This window comes from Eleutherodactylus coqui, chromosome 9 (assembly GCF_035609145.1).
Source record: "Eleutherodactylus coqui strain aEleCoq1 chromosome 9, aEleCoq1.hap1, whole genome shotgun sequence".
Lineage (NCBI taxonomy): Eukaryota > Metazoa > Chordata > Amphibia > Anura > Eleutherodactylidae > Eleutherodactylus > Eleutherodactylus coqui.
The window spans coordinates 30,278,286-30,296,501 of NC_089845.1; the positions used below are offsets into that span (position 1 = coordinate 30,278,286).

At 44.8% G+C, this 18,216-nt stretch overlaps 1 protein-coding gene across 1 annotated transcript in view; it reads left to right on the forward strand.

Annotated features, from left to right (window-relative positions):
• Positions 1 to 18,216, forward strand: part of FBXL7 (F-box and leucine rich repeat protein 7) — a 177,838-nt gene that overhangs the window by 153,488 nt on the left and 6,134 nt on the right. The window contains exon 3 of the mRNA XM_066579197.1: positions 12,082 to 12,693. Within this exon, the coding sequence (XP_066435294.1) occupies positions 12,082 to 12,693 (612 nt within the window). The remainder of the gene's footprint in view (positions 1 to 12,081; positions 12,694 to 18,216) is intronic.

Consider the following 18,216-nt stretch of genomic DNA (forward strand, 5'->3'; position numbering starts at 1 on the left):
ACACGGTATTAGGTGCTAACTACTCCATACTGGGAACACCCTAGAAGGCTTGCCATTTTGGAAATAGTCGGACACAGCCATTTAGCCATTACAATTTAGCCTTTGTTAAAGTTCCTCAAATTCCTACATGTATCGACACTTGACTATTATTCCTGTTCGAACACATCAGCTTCTTTGTGGTCTGGACTTGGGAAACTAGAGGTTGCTGGAAGTCCTACCACTAATGCATGAAAACCCCTTTTTATTTTGATATTTGTCTATTCTAAGAAATGTTACACTGCAATTGTATCTTCTCACAGTATTGCAGTGTATCACATGAGCCCTTAGGCCAGCTTCACGCGGATGTATTTGAGCACGCAACATTTGTGCGTGCCATATGTAGTGAGTAGCTCCCATTGATTTCAATGAGCTCGTCCACACGCACGTATTTCGTGAGCGCATTTTCGGATGGGCAACAAAATATAGAAATTGCTCTGTATTTCTGCGCACCAAAGGTGGTAGAGAAAGCTCTCCTTGTAGAAGATGCACAAGCGTTGCATGGTGGGGTCCTATGACGGGGGCTGCCGGCCAGCGGAACTCTTGGGGGAAGCTTTCTGTAAGTATCTACAAATCACGCCGTCAGCTGATCCGTGCATTCGGCGCCGTCTTCGTATAGCGGCGGCCATTCTAGAATAATAGAACTTGTACATAACTTCAGTTACTAATAAATCCTACTAAAGCCGTAAACAAGTTTATTACATTACAGTCCATGAAAAGCAAGACCTATAACGTCATGTTTCCTGAGCCGCAGGAAGGGGACCGAGACGCTACCTTGTAATGCAACGGTTCCTCCTATCAAATTATGGAAGAAAATAAACATCTCAGTGGAACCAATGTTTATACATGGGGCTCTATTCCTTCTAAAACTCCACTGTTGTTCCTGGCCGCGTTCACAGATCGCAGAATGTCAGCGGCCAAGGCCTGATTATTCCTTTATCTGCCCCTTGCCAGGTAGCGAATGGATCGCGTAGACTTCATGCTGAGAGGGATTTATGAGCAGATCAGCGAAAATCAGAGAAGCGGCAGAACAGATGGCAGAGCGTCTCGTAGACCCGATGCTCGAGTGTCGGAGAAACATCTATTACCGCGGTCTGTCTCGTCTTCTGCTAGACTGCTCAGTCCGACTCATTTACTAACTAGCATTGCCACCCTGCACAGAGGCAATACTAGCATAGACCTCATGACGTCAGATGAGTATTTTCCGTGCCCACATGCCCCATAAACCCCAGTTGTATTGGAAAGTGCCGTCTACTGCAATACAAACAAAATACATATTTACGGATGCGTTTTTTTAATGGCCGCTTTCACAAGGCCGAGAAAACCATGTGAGATTTGTGTGTTGTGAAACGCGGAATTCTCGCACGAATTTGAACCCCATTCTTTTGAATGCAGTCGTATACATGAGGCGGGGGAAATCGTGGCATGTTCTAACTTTTCATGTTCCTCGAAATGCATCACCCATTGTTTTCAATGGGACGATAAAACACAGAGCATGGCGGGTGCGCTGCAGTAGGAAACGCTTGCCGGTCTGCCGCCATGGCTGGAAGCCGCATAGGGGAAACGCAACTTCCCAAAGTGATGGGAGGCGTTGAGAAGCCGCTCGCATCCGCGAGTATCTTGTACATTCATGAGGACGATATTGGCCTGAGTTGCACAGCCCAATATTGCGCTTGGCGGTGTGTAGGAAGCCAGATGGAGTTATATAGGCATACAGCTGCTACACGTCCCACTGGACATAAATACCAAACACGGTGTCCATTTAGCCCTAATACACAAGTATTTTTTACTTGGGCGTGCCGCCACCATTACTCTACTATTATGTTTAGCAGATCTGAGCCAATCATTGCATCTTACGTACCGTTATGTATGTTCTCCAGTCCATAAACACAACACAATGGATTCTCTCCCCAACGTGCTTTGCTGCTGAGCCACAATCAATATTCCAGGTAGTATTATGCAAAATCCTCAGTATTACATTTCTGGACAAGCCCCATTATTGTGGGGAGCATTGAGCCCCCCTGGTCCACAGTAAGGGCCTGTATGACTGATGGAACACTTGGGCTAACGGTTATAGTTCTGACTCCGGCTTTGCTTTCAGCCCTTCTGCTGCGCAGTGTTCATCTCAGCAATAAAAGCGATAAAGAAAAAGCTGAGCCCCAGAATCATGGCCCGTTGTGAATCTGACTACGGCTTATGGGCAGGAACCTGGATAATGCTGGAACAGCAAGCTAAAACTATTAGGGCAAACAAAAGATGCCACTGTGGTCATTGGTGAGATTTTCTGGGTCTAGCAAGATTAGGGAACTCCTTGTCCTATCACCACCTAGCGGTGGGTCGGGAAGGGTATCCTTTCTCCTTAAGGAGATACCTAGAAGGTGAGGGAAGAGTCTTATAAAGGCCATGCATGGTCCTCTGGGAAATATGCTAATAAGGAAGATGGAACAGCACCTCTGCAGCGCCACCTCTTGGATGACAGCATTTCTGCAAGTCAATGTTGGACTCTATACAAGGCTCGTATAAAGAATCTAACATTGAGTTGCAGGAATGTTGCGTTCCAATAGGTGGCACTGCAGAGGTGCCATCTTACTTGCAGCTAGTGGTGGAGCAGATGTTTGTTCTAGCAGTAGACCTTGATGTCTATATAATGGTAGTGTAATGTGGCCGACCTCCAGGCGTGGGCTGCAGGGATACAAGCCCGTCCATCAGCGTACATAGTATAGCTCATCTTAGGGGAATCTCGTAGCATCATTGCTTCACATTCCTACCCAACGTTCCCAAGTGAAGTGCCTGCAGGTAAGGCGCTGACAGGCTATGAAGCAGGAGGCTCCCTGCACAGCCCTCTCATACAGAAGCTCCTAGCAGACGGCTCTGATCTGCTGAGGAGAGTACATGAGCGTCTTCTTCACAAGCAGAAGGCTTCTAGATGTGAGGAGCGCTGAGTAGTTGGTACTATTAGTGCTTCGCTCTGATGAAGGCCTTGTGTGCCTTAAAGCTCCTGATAACCCATGTCAGATGTATCTATCCTTCTGTTAGATGTGATCAGTATTCTAGATACATCCCTATATTACCTGCACAGGTGCGCATGGATACAATGAAGCGGGGCCAGGATCTGCTGACTCTGGCAACAGTCAGAATGATATTTACTGGTTACCTGTGTTTGTCCCGTAAGTGGCCCGATGTCTGGGCATGACAAGGACTACCGATGTTAGGGGCTCAGGACAAAACAGGCGCCCATGTGCTGCCCTGTAGTCGTACTACAGTTCTTGTACAACTTCCCTAGCACTTAAAGGTGTTGTACCAAAATTGCAAGATATTTCCGATCCACAGGATTGGGGATAATTTGCTAATTGGTGGGGGTCTAATTGTGCCTGATCCACAAGCAGATTTCCATGAAAATCCACGCCAAAACTCTCAGGTTTAGCCTTGGGGTTCTGCCACGGATTGTGTGATTGATACAAGATGTGATACGGTTGGGCATGGAGGCTCTAGTTCTCTGTTGTACTGCCTCTAGCTTGGATACAAGATGTGATACTGGTGGGCATGGGGACTCTAGTACCCTGTTGTACCGCCTCTAGCTTGGATACAATATGTGATACAGGGGGCATGGAGGCATACAGGTTCTGTATGGTATGCGGCGGCATTTCCCTCCACATTTGCTGTAACCGAGCCTCTAGATGGTACAAACTCGTAGGCTGTGGGAGTTTGCAACCCAGATGGTCCCATACATGTTCTATTGGTGATAAATCTGATGACCGGGCAGCCACAGACATGTGACAATGTTGTGGGGGCTCCTGTGACCCCCTTGTGTGTGCGGCCGAGCATTATCCTGCTGGAAGCCGCCATAAGAGGAACACATGTGGCTGCGGGATGTCCTGAACATATCGCTGAGCTGTCATTGTCCCTCGTACCACTACTAGGGGAGACCGACTGTTGTATGTGATGGCCCCTCAGACCATCACGATAGCAGGGGGCAGTGTGCCGCTCCACAGCAAAGGCAGGATTGAGGCACTCACTCCGAAGTGTCCAGACACGAACCTGAAACACATATTTTAATGCTGGTTGTCTAAATCGCAAACAAAGGAGAAGTTGACCTAATCGTTCTAGTAATTTGATTGCTTCTGGAGTGCTGTGCCGAACCACCAGTTTTTTTCCTCTCTGGCTGGTGAACAGTGAAACAGTTGGAGCTGCTGGTGGTTGTTGGATGATCAGATGCTCCTCTCTACTGGTGGTCTGTAGGGGGCGTCCTGAGCCCGGTCACCTTGTGTGCCCAACACATCCACTGGTACCAACACCTCCTAACAGTCTGGTCAGACGCTCCTCTCTACTGGTGGTCTGTGGGGAGTCCTGAGCCCGGTCACCTTGTGTGCCCTCACACATCCACTGGTCCCAACACTCCCTAACAGTCTGGTCAGATGCTCCTCTCTACTGGTGGTCTGTAGGGGGCGTCCTGAGCCCGGTCGCCCTGTGTGCCTCCATCCACTGATACCAACACCTCCTAACAGTCTGGTCAGAATGGCCCGGTGGGGGACAATTCATGGATATGACCATCCAGCTCCTCACATCCCAATAATGCTCCCCTCTCCGACTGTCTGCACACAAGGAGCCTCCGAGAGCCTTTTATAGGCAAAGGAAGGAAGGGGGGGGGGGGGGCGCGACTTTTAGGGCCTCAGGTGACAAGACTGTTCATCTAATCACTCCCCAACTATGATCATTTGCATATTTGCCACAGCAAAATGACAACCCCCTTCTACGGGCTGGATTGTTTTTGAGAAAGTGTACTTTGAAAGTCAACAGGGCTCGTGTTAATATTTATCATGCACTTGGAGCCTAACATGTTCACGAAAAGACATTACTGATCCGGATTTACATCATCTTGGACGTTTTGTGTTCTTAAATGTTTCATCGCTGTCTTGTTACAAAAGTAGATTTAAAACGTTGCTTCCCGACTAATGAAACAACACAACCGGGTTCTCTAGTCTGAGATTTAAGATCTAAGACAGTGTTCCCCAACTCCAGTCCTCAGGGACCACCAACAGGTCATGTTTTCAGGATTTCCTCAGTATTGCACAGGTGATATAATTATTGTCGGTGCCTCGGACATTACCACAGGTGTTCTTACCATAGGATATCCTGAAACCATGACCTGTTGGTGGTCCCTGAGGACTGGAGTTGGGGACCCCTGATCTAAGACATCTGAATTCTCACTAACCATTCTGATTCCTGCAGACCGCTGTATTAATAGGGCTGCCGTAGATCATCATGGGGCCTCGGTCACACCTCTTTAGGCATTATTCTGCTCATAATCCAACCGAAAAATGGTGCAGTGTGTAGGGGTGTTCGGCTCGAGGCATTCTTTCTAACTCACCTGCTCATCTGGTACATTTATGATACCTGAATTTTTGGATGATTCTATAACCTTGCAGCATCGTATCATTCCTGCTCAGATGAATTCAGTTGTATCGGGGCTGATGGGAGGTCAACATTTCCCACAAGCAGCATGAATGGATGACCCCCTTCCTGTCAGGAGTAATGGTGTGGGGAAGGTTTTCTTGGCGCTCGCTGGGTCCCCTGAGAACTGCGGCAGTTCTCAAGGGCATATCCGCTGTTACATGGCTGTATCTGATAACGTTGCCGCTCACTATATACTTCAGCTGTGGCTAAAAAGCCAAAATTACTTGTATTATTTGTTATTTTTGTACTTTTTTAATGGATACCAGAAGAGCAGTTAATGAGCGCGGTGTTGTATTCTATTAATTCGCTAAGAATGTAACTAGTGTTTCCTTCCAGCAATGTTAAACTCGTCATCCAAAATGATCATCCAGAAGGGCTTTCTAGAGTCGGAGTATTTGTGAGATTAGCCTGATAGACTATTTACAGCTTGTCGGCTGTTGACAATCTATTTGTCTGGCTGCATCGCTTTATGGAAAACTGCAGACTCAAACATTTATGGACTTGTAAATCAGTCAAGTCGTAAAATGTAGCTTTTTACCTTAAATGGCTTCTGGGATTCTGCATTCTTCCTTTATCTTTGCCCCTCACAAGGGTCCTGGCTCCCTTCTCAACCTCAATTTCCAGGAAGCGTATTTCAGCTGCGGAATCATTGGTAGATGATGTCATCTAATGAGCCGTAGACTTCATGCCATAGCTGACACATCGTGGGGGCTCTGTACTATGTTGGGCGTCTCACATGAACAGATTGTAATTGCGGAATCCGCGATCGCTGTCCGTAGGGAGGATCCACGGTAGAACATTGAAAGTCATAGATTTTCAAAATTTCTTCAAGGTTCTAATTGCATATTTCGCGAGCGAAAGAACAGTCGCAGCACGCTCTATTTTAGTGCAGATTCCGCTCAGACGGCTTCCGTTGAAGTCAATGGATGCGCATGTTCTGCCGTCTATATGCAATAAAGATTGTGAATGAGCAGCGGAGGCGCTGAGAACAAGAATAAATCGACATGGAAGACTATGTATTCTGGGAGAGATGGTTTCCCCATCTGCGCGGTTTTATTCGCACTGTGCATATGCGTACATCCACGTGGAAAAACAACTGCATCCGTGCCCATTTGCAATTACTTTTCGCGATGTATCACCGGTAGAGATGAGCGAACGTACTCGGTAAGGCCGGTTTCGCAATCGAGCACCGCGATTTTCGAGTACTTCACTACTCGGGTGAAAAGTACTCGGGGGCGCTGTGGGGTGGGGCGTGGTGGAGCGGGGGGTAGCAACGCGGAACAGTGGGGAGCTCTCTCTCCCTCTCCCCCCCCCCACTCCCCGCTGCAACCCCCCGCTCACCCACAGCGCCCCTGAGTACTTTTCACCCGAGTAGTGAAGTACTCGAAAATCGCGGTGCTCGATTGCGAAATCGGCCTTACCGAGTACGTTCGCTCATCTCTAATCACCGGTCTTCCGCTTCAAAAGCCTGCTTGCGGAATGCGACCTGTTCGCGTGAGCCTGACCTAAGTGAGCGTGAATACAAAGACTGTATGAACACACAATGGGATCAAGGCACGAAAAGTCCAGGAATAAAGGTCCCTTGTACAGCGCATCTTGTAAAATTAGACCTCAACCCTTATTAGAGAGGATAATAGAGCCGCCTGACTGGGTGATGGAGCCATTAATGAGAGAAAACATTTCAGGCAGGCAGCACAGAGCGGATGTGGGATCCCGCACCAGAGTCCGACCCTGTGCCCGGGCGGTGACCCTACGTACCTGTCTTTTCATCCACTCTTCTCTACTGTGAATGGTCCGCATGGTTCGCCGTCGGACATTTGCAGTACACTTTTTTTTTCCGAACCCCTGTGATGACGCGGAATCCATGAGCTTTCCACAATGTCAAAAATAAGAAAATGGTTATTGGTGTTAGAATGCGGCAAGGCATTGTTTTACTTGATAAATAGTGATTTTATTGTGCAAAAGTAGTGAAAAAAACCCCAAAAACTATAAAATTAGTATTGTAGTAATCGTGCCGATCAGATAAAGTGATCTTGGTATTTTTACCGAATAGTGAACGCCATAAAAACAAAACCCAAAAACAATGGTGGAATTTCTGCCTTTTTTTTCCCCCATCTCCTCCACAAAAAATGTAATAAGTTCTACAACACATCAGATGGAGCCCAGAACGGGGTCATTAAAATATATAACTCCTCCCACAATAAAACAAGTCCTCATGCGGCTGTCCACAAGTTATGGGTATATCCTGGAACGATGTATTTGTTCAAGCCAAACACATGTGAATGTGAGCAGATGCGCCTGCCGGTAGAACCTCTGACCCGGCGGCGGGCCACCCAGGAGGTGATCTTGACAAGGGGAGTGATTGGAAACAAAGTGGGATGATGGCACATAATCTCCATGTTATCTCTCCACTCCTGGAGATACTCGCCAGTTTGATGTCAGTAGCCGGCACAGAGATCATAAAACAGCTGGCACCACGATTTACTACTTCGCTGACTGTTTGACAAGAGATAAGCCGTCAGGGATCGCTTAGGATTTGTTCAACGCGCGAAAGAAAACCTTGTTTATTGTGTTTTATTGTTGTACAGCGATAAAGACGTAGCGCAAATGTCGGTTACAGACTGTTGCCGGCATACGCAGATTTGCTACTATTCTTTCATGGCTTCTCGTTATTCTAGCTCTACCTGGAAGACTCGTAATCCTGATATATTCCCTTGTGCAGTGGAGCAATGGCTCCTGACTATTAGACACTGACTAACAGAGATGAGCGAGCACCCAAATGCTCGGGTCCGCGTTATTCGAGTCAAGCTTTTCGTAAAATTCGAGAGCTCTACTCGGGTAATGAACACCATTGACTACAATGGGAGACTCGAGCATTTTTGTATGTGGGCCGCTAGGTCCCAAGATTTTTTTTTCCTCTCTCCCCCCTCTCTCTCGGGGAGGGGCCAAAACAGGCACTACACAGCAGGGAGGAGCCTAAAACCGGGGCGGGGGCGAACACGGCTTGATGCTCGTTCGAGTAACGAGCACCATCGAGTACACTAATACCCAAACGAGCATCAAGCTCGGCAGAGTACGTTCGCTCAACTCTACTGACTAATTCACGTGCCAGAGGATCCTTAAAGGATTCTTCCATCCTTCTGACGTCGGTAGAATGAGCATCTAGCTTGCTGGGGGGTAAAGATGACTGGGGAAGGCAATGGCAAACCATCCCGCGAGAACAGTCTGCCGAGAAAACATCACAAGGTGACGTCACCCTAGGAGTCGGTCACGACTCGGTGCTTGGTCTCAGGCTCAGTGGCAGGCTGCCGTGTTCTCAGCGTTGACACAGTACTCTCTCTTTGCTGATAAGGCTTTGAATATGTGCCTCCAGTGAACGAGTGCTGTGATTGGCTGAGCCAGCGGCGCTCATAATCTAATCAGAGAAGGCACAGCAGCTCTGTGATCTGAGAGTCTAATGCCGGATCAGATCACAGAGCTTTTCCTGGTGGCCAATCAGTGTGGTCCCCAGGCATGTGATGGCCGTGACAGCCAGTCATAGCCATAACAGTAACAAAGTACTGCTGTACCCGCCTCGCCATAAGTCAGGCAGCTCATCTCATAAAAAGGAAAGTTTAAAAATGTCGACATAACGTTGACATATGGTAAATGATATTTATTAACCATTTTGTGTGATATGATTATCTGTATTACAAGCAAACATGTCATTTTGATGAATGCAAATTTTCTCAAAATTTGGGATTTGTTTTTCTAAATAAAAAACGCAAAGTATACCATAAAAACCGTCTCAGAATCACTTGAATAAGTAATAGTTTCCAAAATTATCACTTCATAAAGTAAAACATGTCAGGTTTGAATAATTGTGCTTGGACGGCAAGTGGTTAAAGAGTACCCGCACGTTCACCTGCGAAGCGCTTCTGCTAAAATCGGCCATTTTTAGCTCCTTCCAGCAGCTGAAGACTGCCCCATACAGCCCTACATGGGGAAGGAGTCGAAAATGGACGATTTAGCAGAGGTGAAGGTGCAGGTACTCTTTAAAGATTGGCATTTTTTATTACCTTAAAGGGGTTGTCCCGCGGCAGCAAGTGGGTCTATAGACTTCTGTATGGCCATAATAATGCACTTTGTAATATACATTGTGCATTAATTATGAGCCATACAGAAGTTATAAAAAGTATTTTACTTACCTGCTCCGTTGCTAGCGTCCTCGTCTCCATGGTTGCCGACTAATTTTCGCCCTCCGATGGCCAAATTAGCCGCGCTTGCGCAGTCCGGGTCTTCTGCAGTCTTCTATGGAGCCGCTCGTGCCAGAGAGCGGCTCCGTGTAGCTCCGCCCCGTCACGTGCCGATTCCAGCCAATCAGGAGGCTGGAATCGGCAATGGACCGCACAGAAGAGCTGCGGTCCACGGAGACAGAGGATCCCGGCGGCCATCTTCAGCGGTAAGTATTGAAGTCACCGGAGCGCGGGAATTAAGGTAAGCGCTCCGGTAAACTTTCTTTACTTCCCTGCATCGGGGTTGTCTCGCGCCGAACGGGGGGGGGGTTGAAAAAAAAAAAAACCCGTTTCGGCGCGGGACAACCGGGGGGGGGGGGGGTAATAAATAAATTACCTGAAAGCGCTGCAGAATAAGTTAGCGCTATAGAAATGATAAGACCCTCCCCCCCCCCCCCCCTTTTTCCTTTCTGTGTGAAGCTTCTGATTTGTGGCTAATATGGCAAATAGAGAATTCTACCGATGAGTGTATATACACAAAATATCAGGTTTCTTTTGATTTAAGGGGGTTGGATGGTAAACACTGAGGGGCTTCAGTTACTCATGAGGTTTATTGAACCAGTCCAGACGTTCACACTAAGGCCTCATGTCCATTTTCGGATTCGCTGTACAGCGCATGTTCCTCACGGCTCGCGGTCGGACATATGCAGTTTTTAAATCTCCTGCTTTCCCGCGGGATCCGCAGTGTCAGCTGCAGACGGGGAGCGGATCGGACGGCTTCCATTGACTTCAATGGAAGCAGTCAGTGAGGGATCAGCACAAAAATGGAGCATGCTGCGATTTGTTTTCTGGACCAAAAGGTCCGCAAAACAAATCTACATGCTTTAATTAATTTGCAGACGCCCATGCTTCCCCATGGGCGCTTGATTTGCTGATCCCCCTCACGGGTTCTGCAAATCAAACCCTCCCGTGGACATGAGGCCAAAGTATACAGATGTAACATTTTCGGGCTAATGCCCTTGCTCAAGCATATACAGAAACTTGGAACACTTGGGTTCAGATCTCCATTGGCGCAATACCTATATCCAGGCTGCATTACTGTCAGTAACCCTAAGCGTTCTAAGCTTCTATATATGCTTGACAAAGGGTATTAGCCTGAAACGTTGCGACTGTACGAAGTATGAACGTGTAAACGGTTTCAATTAACCTTATGAGCAATTAAAAAACCCACAATCTGTGCTGCCCAACTGTTTACTTCTGATACCGGTAGAGTCCGAGACGGAGGGACTCTGGGACATATAACCAAATGTAGTTCTAAATAATATTGAGGCCCTACCCCCTCAGGATAGGTCACCAATCGTCAATCGCTGGGAACCAACCACTCAGGATTCCCATCAGCTGATCGTCTGGCCCACTCTCAGTGCAGCATGGCAAGATTTAGTCATCGGGGTCAAAGGCGGAAACTTCATAAAGAGCTTCACACTCCCATTGAAATAAATGAGAGCGTTGCCCCCTACAGCCCAGTGTTGGCGCCAGAGGTTTACTAGGAGGCTTCAGCTCCTATTGATTCCGATGCGATTTCAGTCTGCATTTCAGTAGAGAAGTGAGTAGATGTTTTTAACTAACACATGTGAGCAAAAGTAAGCCAGTGAGGTAATGGGACTTCTTATATCTGTTATATTATGTAATGTATAGTAGAATCAATAGCCCACCAACTAAATGTCTGGTCTGTTACAAAGAAAGGCTAATTAATTGTTCTGTTAGTTAATGGTCATTATAACTTACAACAAAAGTTCTTAATCGAAGTCTTATAAGGTTCATATATATTGCCGTTACCGGTTACTGAATAAGACATCTAAAAAAAAAAATGGTTACTCGTATTTTTAGTAAGTTTACATTCAAACGTCCTGTCTGTTACCATATGAATAAATTAGGGGTGTTTATAGCTAACAGATCAGAACAAGTACAAACCAGACAATCTTTTAAGAGTATACTGAAAATAATGCGAAAGAGTCTTGATTATATATTAACTAGGAGAAGAGAAATGTTGGAAAAAACAAGCATTCTGCAATTGCAAGTCATTTGCATGTCCTGTCTGTTACTAAAAGTCACATGTCATCTACTAAGAGTTGATAGAAAGTTAGGAGGTAGGTATGACATCGGTACATTTGTCACAGTGCATAGTTTAACTACCTATAGCTATCTTTAAAGTTTCAGACAAAAATATATTTTAAAAAATGTGTAACAATTTGCGTGTGCGTGTCCTGTCCGTTACCATGGAATGCACCATATGTTACAATCTGCATGAGAACCATACTCTATATTGTATCCTGTCGTCATTTCATATTAAAGCTTTCATGCTTCCCTTTTTTTTCAGATTCTGACCTGAGCATGCGGACGCTCAGCACACCAAGTCCTGCACTCATATGCCCTCAGAATCTGCATAGCTTCCAAAATGGGAGAGGATCATCTACTTCATCATCTTCCATCACAGGAGAGACTGTTGCCATAGTCCATTCACCACCGCCCACCCGTCTCACTCATCCACTGATACGCCTCGCCTCAAAGCATCAGAAGGAACAGGCAAACATCGACCGATTGCCAGATCAATGTATCATCCAGATTTTCTCATATCTACCCACCAACCAACTTTGTCGATGCGCTCGAGTTTGCCGCCGCTGGTATAACCTAGCCTGGGACCCTCGGTTATGGAGGACTATTCGACTGACTGGTGAAACATTAAGCGTGGACAGGGCTTTAAAAGTGTTGACACGTAGACTTTGTCAGGATACCCCCAATGTCTGTCTCATGTTGGAGACCGTAATAGTTAGTGGCTGCAGGCGGCTCACCGATAGAGGGCTCTACACTATTGCTCAGTGCTGTCCAGAACTGAGGAGACTTGAGGTTTCCAATTGCTACAACATCTCTAACGAGGCTGTGTTTGACGTGGTATCATTATGCCCAAACTTGGAGCATCTGGATGTGTCAGGTACTGTGGTCACGACTATCACACTTGTAGAGTGTTTTTGTTTTAGCAACTTTTTTCTTTGCTCATTTGAAACAAATACTCAAAAAGGTTCTTGAGATTTGAACCTTGGAATCAGAAGGTGATCGTTCTCTTACTGAAGCAGAAAACTCCTGTTTACTGAAAACCGATTGAATTGTGGCAAAAAAAATTGGTAAAGCATTTGCCCGAAAAAATAGTAATGTACCCAAAAACAAAAAAAATGGGAAAAATGGCAATATATTACGAAAGCAGCAGTTAGAGCGGCAGCCATGTTTATTAATTCAAACCTTTTACTTACAGTTTTATTGTCGAGGTCAACAGGAAATACAATCCTATTGGTTGTTACCTTGGAATTATCTAATTGTCATTCTATCTGCATGGGTAGTCAGTAACAAAGTGACGGTAGTACCATCAATTACTGAGAAGCTAATTCAAAAGTGACAACAAATATGGCTGCATTTCCGGTTGTTACTTTTGCAAAAATGGCCATTGTCAGAAAAAAGGAAAAAATACCATATTTGTATAATGTAAGTAAATAAAACAGAACGGTCAATTGCTGTTATGATCAGCTGATATATGGCCATTTTTCTTGATGGCCTAAACCCAGGATAGGCCATTAATAGTAGATCTGCAGGGGTCACGGATCAGCTGTTTGCCAGGTTGGTACACTGAACTTATCTCTGCAGAAAGCAGACAGCTTCGTTCTTACTGTGGTGGCCTGACTTGATTTTACAGGTATTGAAGTGAATGGAAACCTTACCTGCAGTACCAAGCCTGGCCACTGCAGAGGAAATGGAGCTGTCTGCTTCCTGCAGAAATCAGCTCAATGCACTAGCACACCTGCTCGGTAAACAGCTGGTTAGTGGGGGTCCCTGGTAGCAGGCTCCATCAGATCTATCGATGGTCAACCCTAAGTATAGGCCATCAATAGTTTAAAGCTGGGCAACCCAATCAATTATAACTGTTAGTCGTGGCTGCCTTCAGCCAGCATTATGGAAGTATAGAAGCTTACATCATTAAACACAGTAAATGGTCAGCTCCTTAGCTCCCCCTGGTGGCGCCTGCTAGGAACCAGAATGGTATAAAAGTAAAGGAGATCTACTTCTAGCTGTTTTCAGAGAGCTTTGTACATTGCAAAGTGGCCTGGGTTGATACTGCAGGCCGAGTCCCATTCACTTCAATATGATTCAGCCTGCAGTACCAAACTTGGCCACTGTGCAATGTACAAAGCTATCTGAAAACAGCTAGAAGTGCGAGAACCCTTGTAACAGTGGACAGAATTATTATAAAAACAGCGCTCAATGGTGGACATTCACTTCTAACTCTTTTACAATGCATTTCAACCTCTTCCTCTTTAGACCTGCAGATATTGGTATACAGAAGAACAATGGAACAATGTAAAATGCTGACGATGTTGGTTATAAGGAAGAAAGTTAGAAAATGGCATTCCTTCTGCATTTTCTCTAATATATTTGTACATGAAATACAATAAAGATCAAGGGGGAAAATTTTTGAACCTAAAATTGGTGAAAAAAAAGTAGCTAAATTTTGTTACAGAAATTTGTATAAAATTATACCAAAATTTACTCCAGCTCATAACTGGCGTAGCTCTCTGGGTGTTTTATGAAGAGGCGTGGCATCAACCTAAGACAGAGTCTGAATCACCAGTTTTAATAAATTCCCACTTAGACTTTGTATTGAGTAGAAGTATACTAAGTTGCCAGAATGAAATAAAAATAAGTGTTAGGTCCGCTGTTCAGACTTGCTCTTCTCTCCATTTCTGGCAGAGGCCGGCATCGCCCTGCTTTCTTTCAGCACGTCACTGGTTACCTGCCCCAGGTATTCTAGCTCAGCTGTAGGGCATGGCCTTTCAGAAAGACCCCAGCTGCCATGACACCCGCACAGCTCCCTGCGATCTCATCGTGGGGAGGGGGGGGGGGGGGTCGTACTGGACCCTCGAACATCGTTTGGGGGATTTAAATGCCGCCGTCAGAATTGACAGCAGCATTTAAGTGGTTAACAGCGCGCGGTGTATTAAGAGAGATCGCGGCGCGATTTATCTTCATACATAGACCGCCGATACAGGCCGTTAAAAGGCATATCGGTGGTTGTGAAGGGGAGAAGGAGAGTAAGACCACTATAGTAGACTGGTGAAAGCTCTGAAGTCTGAGGCAGGAGCATTCTAGAGTAGGTGAGAAGTGCAGGAGAAGTCCTGGATCTAGGACTGGCATGATGAGGGGCTCGGGATTTGACAAGTATTTTGTTTCCAAATGTTAAAAGTGTAACTGGAATGTAAGGAGGGGTGGGGCTATCTCTTTTTACAAAAAAAGTAATGCGAGTGGAGTAATTACCGGGCATTGATGGGTTAAAGGGCTAAAAAGGGCAAATGTCCACAGGTCTAAAAATACAGTCATGTGGAAAAATTAAGTGCACCCTCTGAATGCCATTGTTTTATCTATCACTGAAAAGGAAGCCAGTAATGCAACACCTGACAGACTGCGGGCTAGGTACAATGGCCGTAGACCCTAGTAGAAAGCAGTGGGCCATACTATGATATGGAGCAGCTACTTGTTCAATGCAGACTAAGAGTGCAATCCACTAACTCAACCCAGCCCACAAGGGGGAGGAGCGACTGCAAGCAAACCTAGTCTGCACATGTGAACGGGTACCAAAGACACCTTTTGACATCATTGAATGGCTGTGATTGGGTAACTCAGTGCTGCGTCAGCCAATGAAAGCCGGCGCTGGGTTAACCAATAAGAGCATTAGCTTGCTGGAGGTGGGGCATTCAAGACCCGCATGCAGAAAGCAATGCTCTGTCTGTGTGGAGAAGGGTGCTACAGCCTACAGCAGCACCGCAGACCATCGCGGAACGCCGGTGGTTGAGTATTGATTTTTTATTTTTTTTTACTTGTACTTAGTTTCCCCATTGAAGTGCATCGGAACGCATTAATGATGTTTCAATGCATTTCAATGGAGAAAACAGCTTTGACATACAAGTTTTTCGGCTTAAGAACTCGGAATGGATTAAACCCGTATGTCAAGGCACCGCTGTACATGGATAGGGTTTCTTTTTTTGGCCCCATTTTTTGCTTTATAATCCTAATTTGGACTGTTTACTAGTTATTCTGTTAGTAGATCAAGCAGAGTAAGATTGTTGGAGCTGAACAGATTTCCGAATGCAAACTGGCAGAATTTGGTGCACGTAGTACCGTTATGCTGAAATTAGACTATTTTGTGGCACAAAATAAACTGCACGGATAGGGTGTTTTTTAAAAAAGTTTTTTGCAGCCATTCTATGTTAAAATCCGTAATAAGACTGCTGGCTAACGTGTTCAATATTAGTAGATAAAGCAGAACTTAATTTGTGGTGCAAATTATATTTCGGAATAGCAATTGGTGTATTTTTGGCGCACGCAGCACTCCTATGTGAAAATTGGCTCTCTTTTTTTTTCAGCATCTTTCCTATTTTTGGTGTAACGTAAATTGCACCAAATTGAGACGTCCATGCACCAATTTTGTAAATTTGAGCAATTTACGCCTGTGAAGTTCTAAAAAGAATTGGCGCAATATATGCCTATATTCCTAAATAAAGGCCGATGTCTTAGGGACAGACAAAACCAAAATGGAGATATTCGGCCATAATGACCAGCACCACGTTTGGCGAAAACCCAGCACAGCCAATCAGCACAAATAGATCATATCATCTGTCACACACGGTGATGGGAGCGGGGAGGTTCTGGCTTGTTTTGCAGCCACAGGACTTGGGCACCTTCCAGTCATTGAGTCAATCACGGATTTCTCTGTAAACCAAAGTATTCTAGAGTCAAATGTGAGGCCATCGAGTCAAAAACCAAAGCTTGACCAAAAGTGGCTACTGCCACAGGATAATAATCCCAAGCTCACAGCAAATCACATCAGAATGGCTGAAAAAGAATCAAGGTGTAGCAATGGCCCAATCAAAGTCCAGACTCAACCCATTTGAAATGCTGTGGCCGAACCTTCATTCCCCCGGAGCAGTTTAGGAGGAGCTCCGTTGAATACTAGACTTATAGCTGTCATTCAGTGTGTGTAGAGAAGAAAGTGAAGGGAATGGGAGACCAACCTGCAGTAGAGAAGACCTGTGAGTCTCCTTTTCTCAGTGGAGGAGTGCCATAAACTTTTGCTCATGCCATCACCCCCCCATCGACCACAGAACTTATTTGCTCTCTAATTGTCACATATGGGGTTTTCCCCAGAAAAGCAGTAAAATGATGTGGACTTGTTCATCTAACCCCAAAGATTTTTCAGTCATTACTATGGCATCTAAACCGGTTTTGAAAAAATATTTTAAAAACTTTTTACCCTCAAACGAGGCTTTAAATATTAAAAAAAATGTAAAAACGCATGTAATTCATATTGCCACATCCATAACAATCCGTACTATAAAATATTACTTTATCCAGCACCGTAAACTTCTTTAAAAAAATTTTAAAAAAATTTAAAAATATCGCTAAAAACGCAAACCCACAATTTTTGTTCATCTCATTTTCGCCAAAACAGGAACAAAATAGTACCGATAAAACTACAAGTTGACCTACAAAAAACAGGCCTGATTCAGCTCAACTGTGAAATAAAAATGCTCTGGTCCTACAACGGGACGCCACAAGTGTTCATATTGTGCAAAATTGGTAAAACATAATAAAACCTCTATAAATGTGGTGTCGTCATACTTGTAATGACTCGTCGAATAGAAGGTAACAAAACATTTATACCACACAGAGTGCCATAAAGATAAAATCACCAAGAACTAAAGGGGAAATAGCTTTTTTTGTATTGTTTTGCAGCAAAAGCAGATTAGTAAGAAAGTAATTTAACCCCTTAAGGACACGGCCTATTTTGGCGTTGAGGAACAAACGATTTTTGGTATTTTTCAAAAGCCATAACTTTTTTATTTTTCTGTCGACGCGACCGTATGAGGGCTTGTTTTTTGCGTGGCAAACTGTAGTTTTTATTGGTACCATTTTTGGGTACATAACTACATTTTTCCACAATAAAAACTTATTTTGGAAATTATAATTTTTTTCTAAACTCACTGCATTCAAAGTGCTATAACTTTTTTATTTTTACACTCGTTTTTTATCACTTTTATTGCGTTTTTTAGCATTTTATTTAACGCTTTTTGCCGTGCAGGATAAAAAGCGTGTTCAATTTATTGTATGCGTCGTTACGGACGTGTCGATACCAAATATGTGGAATTTTTATATTTTTTTTATGCTAATATGAGAAAAAGAATTTAAAAAAGGGTTTAACTTTTTTTTTTTACATTTTTATTTTTTGTACTTTATTTTGCTCTTATTTTTACACCACTTGTGTCCCTCTGAGGGACTTTTACTACAGTAATAATAATTGCTGAGATAAGGCATGGCAGGACTTCTCTCCTGCCATGCCTTATCGCTTATTACAGCGATCTTAGGCAATGGCAATACAGGACGCCGGTAACTGGCGTCCTGTTATTATAGCAAC